Source organism: Heteronotia binoei, chromosome 3, assembly GCF_032191835.1.
Source record: "Heteronotia binoei isolate CCM8104 ecotype False Entrance Well chromosome 3, APGP_CSIRO_Hbin_v1, whole genome shotgun sequence".
In the NCBI taxonomy this organism is placed as follows: domain Eukaryota; kingdom Metazoa; phylum Chordata; class Lepidosauria; order Squamata; family Gekkonidae; genus Heteronotia; species Heteronotia binoei.
The window spans coordinates 158,548,619-158,566,322 of NC_083225.1; the positions used below are offsets into that span (position 1 = coordinate 158,548,619).

Sequence of the window (17,704 nt, forward strand, 5' to 3'; positions counted from 1 at the left end):
TTGCATGAGTATCTATCAGTTCATCATGCTTACACAAATTTTAGAAAATATACTACTAAGAACAACTGTGGTAAAAATAAAATGTGCAAAAAGTAAATTATTTTCAAATAATTATTTAATCAAATACACAATTTATATATGATAGCTTTAGAAGGGAGTTACTTGCACTGTTCATAACTAAGTTTTACAAATTCAAGTGGTACCTGATTCACTGCATCGTGTTTTGAACATTTCGAAGAAAGATGATCTCCCTTTAGACATGGGAACATTCTTCTTATCCATAGCATCACTGGTATTGTTATGTAAACCTGTAAAATTATGTTAAAATGCGCTCAAACTTAGCTACCTCAGAGTATTTTAACCAATAAGAACTAATAATTCTTAGTGCTTATGTATCACATTTAATTTTTCACAGCACTTTATATAAATAATCAAAGTAACTCTCACAACAACCCCGTGAAGAATGCTAATATTATTCCCTCTATGCGAACATGGGAACTGACAGAACAATGGCCTGCTTAAAGCCATTTATGGCTGAAATGACTGTTTGCACTGACCCAGTTCTAAAACAGCTTCAACAGAATTTGCTTAGGTGGTTTACCGAAAGTGCAAAGAATTGTTAGTATGATGAATGATGCCCTTTAAACTAGATAAAGGTGATAAATCAAATTGATGCAGAATGCCATACTAGCATAACTAGTAGACGGGAGCTATTGCATCAGCAGCACCTACCACAATCCCTAAAATATATAAACAGAAAAAGAAAGCCAAAACAATCAAGGAACTGGGGCACTTTTTCTCTTGAGAAAAGATTCAAAAGTTCAGGCTATTTTAGTTCAAAAAAATACATCAATATTTTTCTAAAAATAAGAGAACACAAGTTGAAGTCATAGATATATTTTTCTTATAAGGGTTCAAGGCCAACCAACAAAAGTGATGAGCTAGTGGGGATGCTATAGTTGAGGAAATGATTGATTAAGCTGATCCCAAACAGCAACAGGGCTCACACTTCACTAGAAGTTTTCTGGTCCTCACCTCTTCCCTATGGGCAGACTGTTTTTGGAGATGTCTGTTAACAAAGTCTTACCTTCCCCCCTCTGCGAAGGAAGAAGCCTACGTGACTTATCTCCCTAGATACATTTTTCATAGTGTAGAGTAGAAAGGTGATTGGTTTGCACTGTCTTAAAACAAACCATTATATTAAAGAAAACAGAAATCAAAACAGTGACAACTGGTTAAATAAACATTTGACTATGCACCCTGTAATGGATGTTTAACAGTAGGTGTAATGACACAGGTTCCAAAGCACTGGAAACTCAGTGGAATGACCTTGGACCAGTCATTTTCTCTCAATTGGACCCGTTCTCAGTGTAAAATGCTTTACATAGCCTTATGCTCCATGGAGGAAGGGTAGGATTAAAGTACTTTAAATTATTACAATAAAGCTGGGGTTCAACTTAAAAACCCAACAGAACCTTTCTCAGTTTGTTTTTGTTTTCTCTGCAGGCTAATGATATATAGCTGCTGGTGTCACTGAACAGTATTCTCATTTCATGAGGACCCACAACACGCTGCTGTATCATCCAGCAGCTTTTTTGTTACACGAAGCACACTGGAAATAGAAAGGAATCAACTTCAGTCCACTGCAGTGGTACCTTATAGTCAGTCCCATCTGCCAAGGGTATTAAAACATAATTAAAGGCTCTGGCAGGCTGCCCCTTTTCCACTCAGTCCCATGTGCAATCCTAATGACCACCACCATATCCTGTGTAATGAATTTATGTATTTTATACATAATTGCTGACTTGCATTTCTTTCTGTCCATTCTCTCCACATTCATGTAAAGTTGTATAAACCTCACCCCCTCCATTAATGTTGCCTTATTCCAAGATCTTCTTTAGCCTTTCCTCATGGAGAAGGTGCTCTAGACCCTCAAGTATTTATTTATTTACTTACTGCTTTTCTCCTCAGTGAGGACCCAAAGCAGTTTACGTTGTTCTCCTTGCCTGCATTTTTATCCTCACAACAACCCAGTGTGCTGTTCAGGCTGAGAGTGTATGACTTGCCCAAGATCTCCCAGCAAGCTTCCTTGGCAGAGTGGGGATTTGAACATGAGTCTTCCAGATCCTAGTCCAATGCTCCAACCACTGTACCACACTTTGGTAGCCTTTTACCTTCACTTTTAAAGATCTGTGTGCGTACATGCACATCACCCCACTACGAGCCCCTTCCCAAATGGCCCTTAGGTTTCCACTTCATATAATCATGTACGTTTTCTCAAAATTTCAATCTCGCCGGAGCTACACCCTGATTAAAGGTACAAAAGAAACGTCGGGAACCAAGCTGAAAGGCTGGCTTTTCCCCACCCCAGCCCCATATCATATTTTGACCGAAAATTCTAAACACGCTTATTTATGGAGAAATCCCCATTCAACGTAACGACAGGGTTGCCTAGCTGGGGAAGGGGGCAACCTCCTCACGCAAATCAAAGCAGTAATCGCCCCCCCCCCCGCTTAGTGATGACACGCCCCCTTCCCTGGTTAACGACTCCTCTGAGGGGGAAAGAGGCATCCAAACAGAACTAGAGAACAACACCTTCGCAGAGGGACTCAGTACGAAGGTGGTGGTGGTGACCCAAAACATGTAACTAACAAGCACTGTAACGACAAAACAACAACAAAACTTAGCCAAAAGACCCAGACTAACCAGACTCCGTGTTGCTTCAGGAACTGAATCGTCTTCTCAAAATGAAAATTCCGGCGCCAAATCTCGCACACGCGTGCGCAGTTATAACAAACACAAAGATTTCGTTTCGCCTTCGCCCTCAAGAGATCTTCACAGCGCAGGCAGTCCACTCCAGACGTTCAATAAAGCGGTCTCTGCTAGGGACACAAGTGGAAAGAGAAGGTCAGAGGAAAATTTGTGAAGAAAGGATGCGGGCAACTACTTCCCGCCGGGAAATTTGCAGACACGCAGATAATTGTTATGATTCAGTTTGAGGATCATGGGAAATGTAGTTCTTTCTATGTGCGTGAGTGAGCGCAAGCAGGTGTTTTTTTGGGTAACAGCTTAAACAAATCTGAGCGGAGGCAACAAAAACTAGAATTCCTGAAGGGTTATATTGCATGCAACTTGCACTGTACAGCCGATGACACAGTTTCCACGGTGTTTTGACTGCCTCCAAAGATGCAGCAACCTTTTGCGGTCCCGTATTGTAACATACTGTGATGTCCAAGCTGAACAGAGGCAACAGATACAAAACAATCTTCCAAGTCCATAGTTCTTTTGATAAACCATATCCTAGATATGCAGACAGGACTTTTTCAATTATCTCGGAGATGTTAATACACATTTAACCCTTCAACTGGTACAGAATGTACCAGCAAGTTAGTAGAAAGGTAAAGACTTCCTGTGTAAGCACCACTCGTTTCCACTCTGGGGTGACGTCGCATCACGACGTTTTCACTGCAGACTTTTTTTAACCCGGTGGTTTGCCATTTGCTTCCCCAGTCATCTACACTTCCCCCTCAGCAAGCTGGGTACTCATTTTACTGACCTCGGAAGGATGGAAGGCTGAGTCAGGAGGGTCCGTTAGAGTGAGCGTAAGGCCTATCTTATACCAACTACATTGGCAGTATGGTTTTGGACACAATGCACCGTCGTGACTTTTAAAGCTCAAAATGAGTTGAGTTAAAGTACCTGAAGGGCTGCCTTTTTTATATGCTTACCTGCTTTCTGAGGTCAGGCAGAAAGGCCTTGATGCTGGAACATACCATAGCGGAAGTACATCTGTCAGTAATGGCCTCAAATCTTTGGAACTCCCTACTCCAGGGGTGGCCAACAGTAGCTCTCCAGATGTTTTTTGCTTTCAACTCCCACCAGCCCCAGCCAGCATGGCCAATGGCTGGGGCTGATGAGAGTTGTAGGCAAAAACATCTGGAGAGCTACCATCGACCACCCCTGCCCTACCCCATTAATTGCATCTGCTTCATATATATTATAGGCAAATAGGAAAATCAGCCAGAACTTTGGATACTTAAATCTGGTGACTGGAGCTGATAAAGGGGCAAAACATATCCTTCTACAAAGGGCACTTTTGTAGAAAATCTGAAATCCTGAAAAAATAAATTTATTTTTAAAAAGTTTTTAAAAACTTGGATTGAAGGAGTACCTGTAGCTTTAATAAATGCATTTCCTTAGCACCTGTTGCAAGGTAGCCACAGTATTCCAGTCTTGGTCTGCCAGGTCTTTCCAGGCATATTTTGGCATTTGACTTATCAGAGTTAGGCCTGGCAAGGGTTGCCAGCTCATTCCTGGAGATTTTGTGGTGGAGGCAGGGGTGGGGAAGAAACCTGTCAGTTCTTGTACCATGAAGTTCACTTTCCAAAGGAGACATTTTCTCCAGGAGAACAGATCTCTGTCATCTGGAAAGCAGTTGAACTTCTGAGATCTCCAGGTGAGGTTGGCAACCCTAGGCCTGGGTGCTTGCTGCTGTTCAACAGCAGCCACATTATGACAGTTAATGTGGTGTAGCAGTTAGAATTTCAGAGTAGGGTCTGGGGGACTCATCTTGCTGTGGAAGCTCATTGTGTGATTTTGGACCAGACAGATACTTTCACCCTAACCTACCCCACTGGGTTGTTGTATGGATAAAAAGGAGAGAACAAGCTGCTTTGGTCCCCACTATGGAAAAAGGTGGAGTATAAATGAAGTGAATAAAGGTAGCTGAAGAAGGAAGATAAAAGGTAGGTGAATGTCAGAGAAGAAAAGAATGAGAGAGAGAAAGGGCAGAGGATATGGGAGTTGCCTGCAGGAGCAAAAGAGGAAATAGTGCAGTGAGGAGAACAGAGAGGAAAATGAGGTGACACCTCACAAGTCCTTAAAGGTTCCCTACCCTGAACATAAGAAAGCCATGGTGAATCAGGCCAATCTAGTCCAACACTGTGTTACACAGTGCCCCAAAACCAGGTGCCATCAAGAAGTCCACCAGTGGGGTCAGAACTCCAGATATCCCGCTGTTGCCCCCCAAACATCAAGAATATAAGCATCATTGGCCCAGACATAGTGTTCCATCTATGCCTTGTGGCTAAGAGCCACTGATGGACCTCTGCTCCATGTTTATCCAATCCTCTCTTGAAGCTATGGTAGCTGCCACCACTTCCTGTGGCAGTGAATTCCATATGTTAATTACTCTTTGAGAGAAGAAGTACTTTCTTTTATCTGTTCTAAACCCACTGCTAATTAATTTTATTGAGTGCCCACGAGTTCTTGTATTGTAAGAAAAGGAGAACAGTATTTCTTTCTCTACCTTATCTATCCCATGCATAATTTTGTAAACCTCCAATATATAGGCAGATCCCTCTATATAGGTGAACAGCAAATCAGCATAAAACTTAATGCAGATGTTTTCACATTTGCAAAGACTAAATAGCAATAACAAGTTAAGGTTATAGGTCACAATATATTTGAATTTAATTACAGAAAAAACAGTGGAGAAATAAATGTCAAAGTAGGAGACTCAAACTATCTTTCTTGTTAAGAGTAACTGAGACTCTGCTTTTACGTACCATTTGTCTCCTCTCATGCATGGAGTTAGCTGACAGCATCCTTTCCTTTAAGATGGGGTGCTGTTTTATGTCTGAGGAACATATTCTAATATTCACTGCATTACATTATTCCAGTATACTATTCCGAAAAGGAAATACACTAAAAATACAAATAATGTTTAATTCTTCTTGGTAAGTATATATATGTAAATACTAAATGAGTTTAGCATATGTAATGAAATAAGCAATTAATATCCCTGTTAAGTCCTGGTGGGTGTTCTGAGTTTTGTAATAACTTGCAGTTCAGCAATTTCTCTTGCCAGTGTGTTCCTAAAGTTCATTTGTAATAAAACAGTAACTCTGAGCTTCATACCAACATGGCTGCCATTCCCTTAATCATTTTGGTTGCCTTTTTGCACTTTTCCCAGTGCTGTATCTTCTTTGAAGTGCAGTAACCAGACAGCATTATGACACTGATTTGTTTTCAAATCCCTTCCTAATAATCCCTGGCATAGCATTTGCCTTTTTTTATTGCTGTTGCACACTGAACCAACATTTTCAATGAGTTATCTACCAAGTCTCCAAGATCTCTCTTGGCAGTCCCCGCGAGTTCAGACACCATCAGTGTGTATTTATAGTTAGAATTTTTTGTTCCAATGTGCATAATTTTGCACTTGCCCATTGAGCCTCAATTACCATGCTGACTCTCTCACCCAGCCTCAACAGGTCCATCTGGACCTCCTGACAATCCCCCCCTGGTTCTCACCACCCTGAACAACTTGCAAACAGGCCTGGACAAGTGTCTGACACCACACAACTGGGACCTTTTTCCTAGGTAGAGGCTGCGGTTGGGGAGAGGGAAAGCTTAAGAGACAGGCAGATATGGGTAGGTTGGTTGTTGGGTGGGAAGGAGACAGGGTTGACAACTCCAGGTTAGGAAATATCCAGAGATTTGAGGAGTGGAAACTGAGAAGGGTGAGGTTTGAGGAGGGGACATCAGAGGGTGATGCCATAGATTCCACCCTACAAAGCACCTATTTCCTCCATAAAAACTAGGTTTGCCAACCTTCAGGTGGGGGCTGGAGATCACCAGGAATTACAACTGCTTTCCACATGGCAGAGATCAATTTCCCTGACATCAGAGGGGACATCAGAGGGTGATGCCATAGATTCCACCCTACAAAGCACCTATTTCCTCCATAAGAACTAGGTTTGCCAACCTTCAGGTGGGGGCTGGAGATCACCAGGAATTACAACTGCTTTCCACATGGCAGAGATCAATTTCCCTGGAGAAAACTGCTGCTTTGGAGGGTGCATTTTATGACACTATACCCTGCTAACATCACTTCCCAAGGCTCCACCCCAAAATCTCCAGGAATCCCTGAACCTGAAACCTCTAAGAGGAACTGATCTCTGTAGTTAGGAAATCTGTTGTTCCAAAAGATCTCCAGGTTGGCAACCCTAGAAGGAGAGAAGGAAATGGGAACAGGCTGTTAGAATAGTGGGGGAGGAGGAAATAAGATGCCTCCTGCTAAGTCCTTGCAGATTTCCACTTGTAGTCTTATAATTCCTAGGCTGGTTTTTAAATTGAATTTCTCGACATTAGTTTTCAAACTTTTCTTACTTTACTGTGGCAATGATATCAGTCTGAGTATAAGCTATCTTGGTATGTTCTTAAAGTGGAAAGGCAGCATACACATAGCCCAAGTAAGTAATTGAAAATATTCCCACTCAGTTTCCATACACTTATGTACTGAAAAGCAATCCTTTAAAGAAACAGGTAAAATGATCCTGCAAAGATAATCATCTATCTTAAAAAGTACTAGTGCTAACTCCATTGACCTGTCCTATTGTATATAAATGCATTGCATAAATCCTAAAATGCATTGCATGAACACAGCATACCGCTATGGATGGTGGGTAATCTGGTTCTTTTTAGGCTGATTGCAGAGTAATAGTCCACAGAACTAATGGTGGCGGTTTCATGATAGCTTCCTGGGTAGCTGAGGAAAATCTGGATCTTAAATAAAGTGTAAAGAGAGTAGAGAACACACAACGCCCCCCCCCCTCCCAAGCTGAATGGAAGGGTAAGAGAAAGGAGAAAAACAGAAGTTGGTAGCTTTACAGAGAAATCCTAAGCAGGCCTACTCAGGTGTAAGTCACATTTTATCAAATTAGACTTACTCTCAGGAAAGTGTTTTTAAGATTTCAGCATAACGAAGTTTCACACTACCCATTATCATTCCATTCTAAACGACAGACAGGGGGGATATAAGAATTTCAAAGTGATGCTAGCTGAAACTAGTTTGGGGATGCCCCCTTGGGGCAAATACCCAAGTTAATGTCCAGGGTATATACTGCCATGCAGGACATCTTTGCCTTCACCTATGCTCTGCTTTTAGATTTATTAATTAAGGCACTATAACAGGCACTATAAATCTTCAGTGCATTCTCAGGCAAAGGGAATGTTCCAGTCTTACACATTCACTCAGAAGTAAGTTTACCTGAATCCAGTAGTGCTAAGGGGAAACATAACAGAGGTTTATGAAAGTATGCATGGGGCAAGAAACCAATTACATTAGTGGCAAATAGGTTCAGACAAGTGGAAATATTTTTTTTATTCAATGAGTAATTAAGCTGTGAAACTGCCAGTTGACTTAGCAATGGCCACAAGCATAGATTGCTTTAAAAGTGGGTTAGACACATTCATGGTGGAAGGCTCTATTAATGGCTTACTACCTATGGTGATCAAATAAGAGACAGAATTAGGGGAGGCTGTGGCTTCTATGCGCCATTCCTTTAGCTCTCCAGGAAAACTGATTGGCTATTGTGGATGCTGGACTATATGAACCACTTGTCTGATCCAGCAGGCTCTTCTTATGCTATATTCTTATTCCCAATTAACAGAGCAATCCTAAGCAGGTCTACTCAGAATCCAACCCAGGTCTACTCAGCAGGGCTCACTACCAGGAAACTGTTGTTAACAATGCAGCCTAAGTGTGCATGGAATTGTAGTCTAAACCCAGGAGAGTTGCTCCTAGAACTTCAAAGAAGTGAAGCATATAATGAAGATGCAAACAGCACCCTTAATCTAATCTTTTAAGCTTTGAAATATTTATTTAAAATATTTACATATCTCCCTTTCTCAGGATCCAAAGCAAGTAACAATTGCATAAACATAAGAACATAAGAGAAGCCATGTTGGATCAGGCCAACGGCCCATCCAGTCCAACACTCTGTGTCACACAGTGGCAAAAAAAATTATATATACACACACACTGTGGCTAATAGCCACTGATGGACCTCTGCTCCATATTTTTATCTAAACCCCTCTTGAAGGTGGCTATACTTGTGGCCGCCACCACCTCCTGTGGCGGTGAAAACATTTGAATACATAAAACATTTGAATAAAAAATAAACATTAAAACAGATCTATAGCACATAAAGACAACATTTAAAATCAACCTAAATATACCTTATGCTCCACTGGATATTCCCTTCTGCACAGGCTTAAAATGCCATTTAGATCTTTATGTATTGGAGTAAGCACAGAGTCTGGGATAATAAATTCACATTTATTTGAAAAGTCATAATTACTGAAGGCAGCTATACCAGTTATAGAAAAGTATGACTGTTGTACAGACACTATTACATGGTCTTTTCCTGCAACAGTGTGGGATGATATAGGGTAGGAGTCTACAAACTTTTTGAGCCTGTGGGCACATTTGCAATCCTGACACAGCATGGTAGGAATGGCAACAAAATGGCTGCCACTGGGCATAGGGTTCCCAGCTTTAGGAAATACCTGAAGATTTTGGGGGAGGAGCCTTAGGACGGTGGGGTTTGAAGATAGGAGGGACTTCAGTGGGTATGGCATATAGTGTACCTTCCAAAGTATCCATTTTCTCCAAGTGAACCAATCTCTGTTATACGGAAATCACTTAATAGCAGATTTTCAGCCACCACCTGGTTGCCACAGCTAAACTTCAGTAACACAGTGTAGATCCCTGGGCTGTGGTGGCAGCTGCTGCCGAAGTAATTTTAAAAAATCTGCACAGTCATTAAGTCAATCAGAAGTCTTTGTGGGTGGAAGTCCTAACTGCTTCCTCCCACTTCCTAAAAACACTTGGCTGGCACCAAAGGAGTTGGTGGGCACCATGGTACCCACAGACACTATGTTGGCAACTCCTGATATAGGCACTTGTGAATAAAGACCTGTGTCTAGGAGTTACAGACCATATATACAGGAGTGTTTAAAGCCATGTTTATACATGTGTATCATCTACACTAAATGACTAGGGAAGGCAATAGCAAACCAACCCGTAAAAAAATCTGCCATGAAAACGTGAAAGCAACGTCACCCCAGAGTTGGAAATGACTGGTGCTTGCACGGGGGATTACCTTTACCTTTAAAAAAAATCATCTTCACTGCTGTAGAAACATAGTTGTAACAGTGTCATGTGCATAATGGGTCTAGTTCTGGCTACTGAAATCTTACAAAAACCTACATCAAATGTCATTCTTATGGACATCCATTTCCAAATGGGACTCGGTCCCCCATGAATCTTGCATGATCCATAAAGTCATGGTCACTCTCAATTGCCATACAGGCAGCTGTTCATATAATTATAAAGAGAAACCAACCAGAGGGTATTTATTGAGTATAAATCTGTAGCTCAAGAACTTAGTTCTCAAACAACTGAAGAGTAAATGTATTGACTCATATTTAGGCAAGTGCTTATGGACATATAAAGCTGCCTTATATTGAATCATATCAATAGTCCATCAAGGCAAGTACTGTCTACTCAGGTTGGCAGTGACTCTTAAGCATCTCAGGTAGAGGTCTTTCACATCACCTACTACCTCATCCTTTTAACTAGAGATGCCAGTGATTGAACCTGAGACTTTCTGCATGCCAAGTAGTTGCTCTACAAGCACACCACAGCCTCTGTCATATTCTAACTTTTTCCAGAGTGACAGTCATTGATTTCAATGGCTCTTCTAGAATCATCCATGTCTGTACTCTCAAGTTTGCAATCAGTGAGTATCTTTGCAGATTGTTAGTTTTGCTTTGTATGAGCACTTGCCCATTGCTTTGTATGAGGTATGAGCTTTCGTTTGCCACTGGACTCTATTCTGTTGCTTCAGACGAACATGACTACCCACCTGGCTCCAGGAGACTAACCTGCAAAACTATCTTTCGTAATTGTTAAAAGTAACTGGGACTCTGCTGTTACGCACAATCCACTCTAACGAGTGGTTGGTTAGACCATGGTTTGGTTTATCTACTAATGTTTTGGTCAACAGTCCAGTGAACTAGGTGAAAACCTCAAAGAGCAAGGCTTCATTAATTACCGGGGCGGGGTGGAGGGATGATTACCAATGGCCGGTGGTAACAGGCATTAATTAGACGTCGCTTCTCGACAAGGGATAAAAAGGGAAACAGGCAGGAAGTTACGGTTAGCCTCCCAGGCTATGGACCGCTTTGTGTACCCACCCTACAGCGTATACCAGAGTTATGGGAGGACCTTCACCTCTAGCCACAACGTGGCCCCCCGACCGCCCCCCAAGCAAAAGCAGTCCAGCTGGAAGCAGAGCAAGAACAGCAGCACCCCTAATCCCTACCGAGGGCCACCGCCCGCCCTTTCCTCGGACCCGCGGGAGACCTCGCCGGACTACCTAGACACCTACAAGCGGGCCCAGCTGAAGGCTCTGTTGTCGCAGGTCAGCCCAGGCCTCGGCCCGCGGCTCCGCAAAACCTCCACCAAGGAGGTGGGTGTCCAAGTGAACCCTCGGGTAGACGCCGCCGTGCAATGCTCGCTCGGCTCCCGCCCGCTCCAGGCCGTCCGGCCCCAGAGCCCCTCGGCTCGCCTCACTCGGGAACCGCCGCTGCCGGGCATCTATTCGCCTGTCGTAGGGCGGCGCCTCTTCACTTTGCCCGAAGCGGTGGTGGAACCCCAAGAGCAGGACGGAGCTCCCGCTTCGCAGCCGCTCGCCGAGGAAGAGCCTGAGGAGAAGGCGGCGTGGGAGACTGGTGGGAAGGAAACGCCGCTGGGAGAGAACCGAGGCGAAGAATCCGCCCTGCGGCCGGACTGTAAGGGAGAAGGGGCCAAGAAGGGCGGCAACGCCAGAGGAGAAGGCAAAATAGCTTCGTTCCAGGTGAGGCCTCCAGGCTTGGCGCTTCGCCCCTAAAGCCTCTGCGGCGGCTTTTCCCTGAGCCGACTTCGTTAACCGCTAGGGGCGCTCATGCCTGAGGCTCGGGGCCTAGAGCGGGAAGGGCGAGAAAAGGCGGGAAGGCTTCCTCCTTGGAGGTAGGGTTGCCAAAGGCCAGAGGAGAAAAGCGCCCTTTCCCGTTAATAAAATGGAAGTGGGCAGCTGGAGCTTGGGTTGCCAACATCCAGGTGGTAGCTGGAGACCTCCTACTATTAAAACTGATCTCCACACGACAGAGGTCAGTCCGCATGGAGAAATGCCCGCTTTGGAAGTTGCACTCGATGGCATTATATACCCCAACCCCTTCCCTCCAGTCCTGAGGCCCCACCCCCAAAATCTCCAGGTATTCCCCAGCCCAGAACTGGCAACCCTAGTTGGAGCTCAAGTAAATAACATCACAATAAAGGGACAGAATGCTTCCCCCCAGCTTCCTTGGCACCTCTGCTCGTGAGGACAATCTCATTCTGTTGAAAATGAGACCAGGGTTGTAGCTGCTGCTACCTGCTTAGGCAGGGATTTAGACAGCTGTTTAAACAGGTGGCCTTTCAGCAGGTGAACGTTTTCACAACACAGGTGCCTCTGCCTTGTAATTCCCCAGTAAGACGCTGGTCAGTTGCCATCGTTAGGTCTGGAGATAGGGAATTATAACTGATCTCAAGACTACAGGTACACGAGGGCAGTTTAGAAATATAATAAAATAAATTAATAGATGGTTCTGCCCTAGTCCTATTACTTGGGATCTTCTCTGATTAGGGAGCTTTAATCTGAATCTTTCACCCATTGAACTGCTGCCTGTCCCTTGCAAAGTATGTAGAAATGTTAACATTTTGGGGAGAGAGATACAGTTGCCAAACTCAAGTTGAATATAAGCAAAGGATAATTCATTTTGCCAAAACACAAAGAGCTTATTGATGCTTGGTGGTCCTCCAGGAAGACTAAAAAAATAATGGTTTGGGTGTGCAGTTTTAGTGGACTGGGGTAAGAATGATTCTCCCAAGAATAGGAAAAGCTCCAGTAGATATACTAGTAAATATGGTTTGATTATAATAAGTTCTAAGTAAATATTACAGAGAACTTCTGAAACCATTGTGAGTCACTGGGATATTACTGTCTTATGTAAACTGAATGACTTGTGCCTTTGCACAATACCTCTGATGTAATGAAACAGAATATTAACTTTATCTGATCAGCGTTTAGCCTAACTTAGAAGCTAGCAGTAGGTCAGCTCTGATTGGAAAATGTTTTACAGTTATGACACATATTCAAGATGTCTTATAAAGAGTCAGACCATTGGCACTGTTTAAACTGACTGGCAGTGGGTCTTGAAGGTATCTGGGAAAGGTCTTTCCCATGGCCTACTGCCTGATCTCTTAAACTGCAGATGCCAGAGATTGAACTTGAAACTTTCTGCATGCAAAACAGTCTCTATTGCTGAGCCACAGGCTCTCTCCAACACATTGATTATATGGGATTTATCTGTGCACATTGTCTAGATACCTTGTTGTTAAATAAGCTCTTCCTGTTTCAGTTCCTGGAACAGAAATATGGCTACTTCCATTGCAACAACTGTAAGACCAGATGGGAGAGTGCCTATGTATGGTGCATTTCTGGAACTAATAAGGTATCTTTGGCTGAGTACAACTAGCTTTTTTCTAGGCAATAAGCTTAATAATTTTTTTTCCATTTCTAGTTTCAGTATACAGTAGCTTGCTAAGAAAAGACAGTGCTTAATCTGCAAAATGTATTGGACCAGAGATGATGGCAATTTTTAGACAAACTGGTCTCTTGCTTGGATATTTTAGTGCCATCTGGATCTTCTCAACTAAGAATTCATAGTCTCAAAATGGTGGGATGTTGTAAATTCGTTCATGGTCTTAAATACAGTTGGCACTTTCAGTGAAATTGTTACAGCTCCCTTCAGTATCTTCAAAATATTCCTTAACTAACCTGCAAGTTATATTCACAAGGTTAGGAAATGATAACATTTCACCTAAATCATCAGAGGCCATAGGTTCAGTGCCTTTGACAAAACACGGCTTGGTTGAACCAAATTACTGTGTAAACTTTTATCTGCTCTTCAAGGAGCTTAGTTGTAGAGTATGCAGCTTCCCACCTCTATCCTCAATCTAGATTAGGCAGCAAGATGGTAACTGTCTTGGTGAGCTTCATGGTAAAGAAGATTTAAATCTGGATGTCCTTGTCTTGGTCTGGTACTCTGTCCACTATATCATATTAGCGCACTGCAGTTAGATGTATCTATTGCTGTGCAGGCTTTTTCTGCGGGTGGTGTTTTCTACTTAGTACCTTGATGCATGGTATTTTCTTTTCTAATATTTCATTTTCTTAGGTTTACTTCAAACAGCTCTGTCGCAAGTGTCAGAAAGGCTTCAATCCTTATAAAGTAGAAGCAATTATGTGCCAGGTAAATAATATTTCATCAGAAGTATATCTCTGTCTTGAAGGCTTTGACCGTTATTAGGGTTTGGTTAGTTCAGGAACTTCAAGGGATGCCTGTTTCACAGAAATAGAAACAAAGCACTTGATAGCTCTTCCTTCTCTATAGCAATGTAACAGCAGGGGTTGACTGCTTCAAAACAATGCACAATAGTTAGGTAATAAAGCAGTCCAGAATATCCTCTGCTGCTGAACAGGGAATGGACAAAATTCCCCCCCTTAGCTTTCTTTACCAGCATGGTGTAGTGGTTAAGAGAGGTAAACCAGGTTTGATTCCTCACTCCTCCACATGAAGCCTGTTGGGTGGCCTCAAGTCAGTCAGTTTTCTCAGAACTCTTTCAGCCCCACCTGCATCACAAGGTGTCTGTTGAAGCGAGATGAAAGGAAGGCTTTGGTGAGCTGCTTTGAGGCTCCTTAGAAGAAAGTGGCATATATAAACCTACTCGACTTGCTGTAATTATATTACTAAGGCTGGTTGTGGAATTGACTAAGTTGTGAGGTCTTCTGTGGATATAGATAAGCAAAATATTATATAACTACCACAATAAATTTGTACTTGCAGTGCATATGAACACTGTGTCCCATAAATCTTCTAAATAGCATTGTCAATAGAGTACTGCAGTGTTGGCATTAGCAGCTAACTATTTCTAGTATGTCTGAAAACTCATTCAATACTTTCCTTCTGAAATATGGGTAAAACTCAGGGCTTTTTTCCCAGGGGAGCACAGTGGAATAGAGTTCCAGAACCTCTTTGTGGAAACTATTCTCTAAAAATGTTTAGAAGTTCATGAGGGGTACCTGTGTTTCTCCTTCATTTCCCCATTGAGAGTTCAAGCACTTCTTTCCAGAAAAAAACCCCCTGGTAAAACTAGTCACGTGTTCATGTACAAATGGGCCTATAAATAGACCATGAGAAGACCATTTGTTGTTCCTGATAATGTTGGTATGTGATATTGTTCTTTTCAAAACGAGCATTCACCTGTGGGAGCAGCTCTAGGACAGTATAACTGAGTAAATTCAGTAAGGAACATGGAACTTGAAAGTGGAAGGAAAATCTGCTTGGGCTTCTTGCTTTGTCTGGTGCCACTTGGACACATAAGGCATATCCATAGGAGAGATTAGCACTTTAAAAACAGGGCTTGATCTGTCTGCTAATAATTGAAAGTGTTGTCTTTCAAGCTGTGTTCAAAGACTCGTTGCTCCTGCCCTCAGAAGAAAAGGCACATTGACCTCAAGAGGCCCCACCGTCAAGAACTGTGCGGCCGCTGCAAAGGCAAGAGACTGTCTTGTGACAATACCTACAGCTTCAAATACATTGTCTGATCTATTTGCCTTCTTCCTAATACGGCTGGTCTGTGTTGGCACTATGCACTTTGATACTTGGTTTTGACTTTAGGCTTCTGACCTGGCATTGGATAACGGATTAAAGATTTTTGTAAGATTGGGTAATATTCTTTGTAATTCATTGTAACTTGTAATAAAGGTTGAATTATAATTTGTGTTTTAGTCTCTCTGACATGTAAATAGGTGGGTATATGCAGGATTTTTTTGTAGAAAAAGCCCAGCAGAAACTCATTTGCATATTAGGCCACATCCCTGACACCAAGCCAGCCAGAACTGCGCTGCTGTGCATTTCTGCTCAAAAAAAGCCCTGGGTATATGTATATAATGGTTGAAGTGAAATTTTTTCCCCTAATAACATTGTGTGTTTTTGGTCACAAAATGGTGGCTTGCACAAAAACTACAGTGCTTCAAGATCTGGTCTGTGGTAGTTTGGGTGGTCCAAACTTTCCTCAATTGTTTTCCTAAAGCATACCATGGCCTCAAATTGTAACTTGCTTTGCAGGGGGGAAATGTAGTTACTCTATCTCCCATGGAAGAAGCAAGTATTCCCAACCAGAGCAAGGGTGCACAAATGTGCCTCCTTTACACAAACTGCAGTAGTTTTAAAAGGAAAGATAAGAAAGTAGTTAGTTGCTTGGGGTGTTTACTCCTGAGTAGCCTTTACCTTCTTCATACCCTGGGAATAGAGGTGATGTATCAAGAGTAGTAGTAAAGATAATAAAACATGAACTGCATTTACTCCTCTTTGTTAAATCAACTAGTGGTAATTGCACAGGAAATCAGTGCATTCTGGTAAGAGGGTCATGCCATCAAAAGGGAGATGAAGATGTGGTTCCTGGTGCAAACTGCATTCTAATAGATGATCAAGGCACTCAGTTCAGGGACTCCTTGTGTAAAGGTATAATAAAACTAAGACAGTTCAACTGAAAACATGAATATTATGACAGCTCTTCCTCAAAATAGATGTTAAAGAGACATCACCAGTAGGAAATTGTCTAGTAAACTGAGTAACTGGGAGACAAACTAGAAAGCAAAGGGGTTAATCAAATGCACTTACTGTGTAAATGGAATGAAGCTGCCATCTAGTACCCATGGCTCCAAATAAAGTAAATGACAATAGTATCAACAAAAAAGGGCGGGGGGGGGGAGAGAAACAGTTTTTAACAGAGCAAAAGAACATGTATGTCCTGACCAATGTTCTCTTGAAGCTGCAGAGTCTTGGAAGCAGAAGTTCTGCTTTGTGAGCTCCTGGCATTAAAGTTGTGAGTTACTGCATAAATTAGTGTGCCCGGGGGTCATCCTTCTTGAGCGAAAACAAAAATGTGTGAGCTGAAGACTAAAAATCTGTGAGCTAGCTCACACAAACTCAGAGGGAACACTGGTTCTAACTATCACATGCATATAGCTTGATAGTCCCTGGTGATCATCCCCAATCCTTTCTTCCACCTCATTGGAGCACCCATTCAGGAACAGCTGTCTCCATCATAGGATTGTCTTGTGACCTCCCACTCTCCTACCAGCCATTTGTAATGGTGCCTACTTGGTGTTTCCAAAATTCCATAAATTCCCTTGGTCATCGAGGCTTGGGATCCCTGATCAAAATATTAAAAAATGGCCAAGTAAAATTGGTTCAACAGCCAGTTAGGGTAAGAAACATCTAAAAGGTGCTAAAGTTAAATAGGAAGTATTAGATGCTGTACTTAAACTTCAAGATAGCTGTACAATGCTTTTTTGTTGATTCAAGATCAATGAGATCACATTTCAGGACAGAACCCCACTTTAATGCAGCAATAGCACTATTTAATATTGAGTGCTACTTTGTTCTTCAGAGTGACTCAGGAGCTCAAAGTGTATTTTGCTAACCAAACTGACTCCCTCAAATGTGAACAGGTTCTATAATATCTGGCAATCTCAAGGGCTTTACAGTTAGTATGTAGATGCTCAGTCACACAGTATTAAATATGTAAATTTATATACTGCCTGCAAAATAAAATTTTTACCATGCCCCAGTTACATTGTAATAGATCAGGGGTGGCCAAACTTGCTTTAACATAAGAGCCACACAGAATAAACATCAGATGTTTGAACACTGGAAGGAAGGAAAACAACTAGATGGGGGGAGAGAGGTGGAAAGAAAGCAACTTTAA

The 17,704-nt window shown here is 42.3% G+C and overlaps 2 protein-coding genes across 2 annotated transcripts in view; one reads left to right on the top strand and one right to left on the bottom strand.

Annotated features, from left to right (window-relative positions):
* BRCA2 (BRCA2 DNA repair associated) overlaps positions 1 to 2,955 on the bottom strand; it is a 39,666-nt gene extending 36,711 nt beyond the window's left edge. The window contains exons 1-2 of the mRNA XM_060235304.1: positions 2,707 to 2,955; positions 204 to 308 (exon numbers count right to left, since the gene is read on the bottom strand). Of these exons, the coding sequence (XP_060091287.1) occupies positions 204 to 282 (79 nt within the window). The 5' untranslated portion in view covers positions 283 to 308; positions 2,707 to 2,955. The remainder of the gene's footprint in view (positions 1 to 203; positions 309 to 2,706) is intronic.
* A 7,925-nt stretch (positions 2,956 to 10,880) lies between these two features.
* Positions 10,881 to 15,708, top strand: ZAR1L (zygote arrest 1 like). The gene is made up of 4 exons (XM_060234715.1): positions 10,881 to 11,705; positions 13,288 to 13,380; positions 14,107 to 14,181; positions 15,393 to 15,708. The coding sequence occupies exons 1-4, from the start codon at positions 11,022 to 11,024 to the stop codon at positions 15,534 to 15,536; spliced, it is 996 nt and encodes a 331-aa protein (XP_060090698.1). The 5' UTR covers positions 10,881 to 11,021; the 3' UTR covers positions 15,537 to 15,708.
* Positions 15,709 to 17,704: the final 1,996 nt, after the last annotated feature.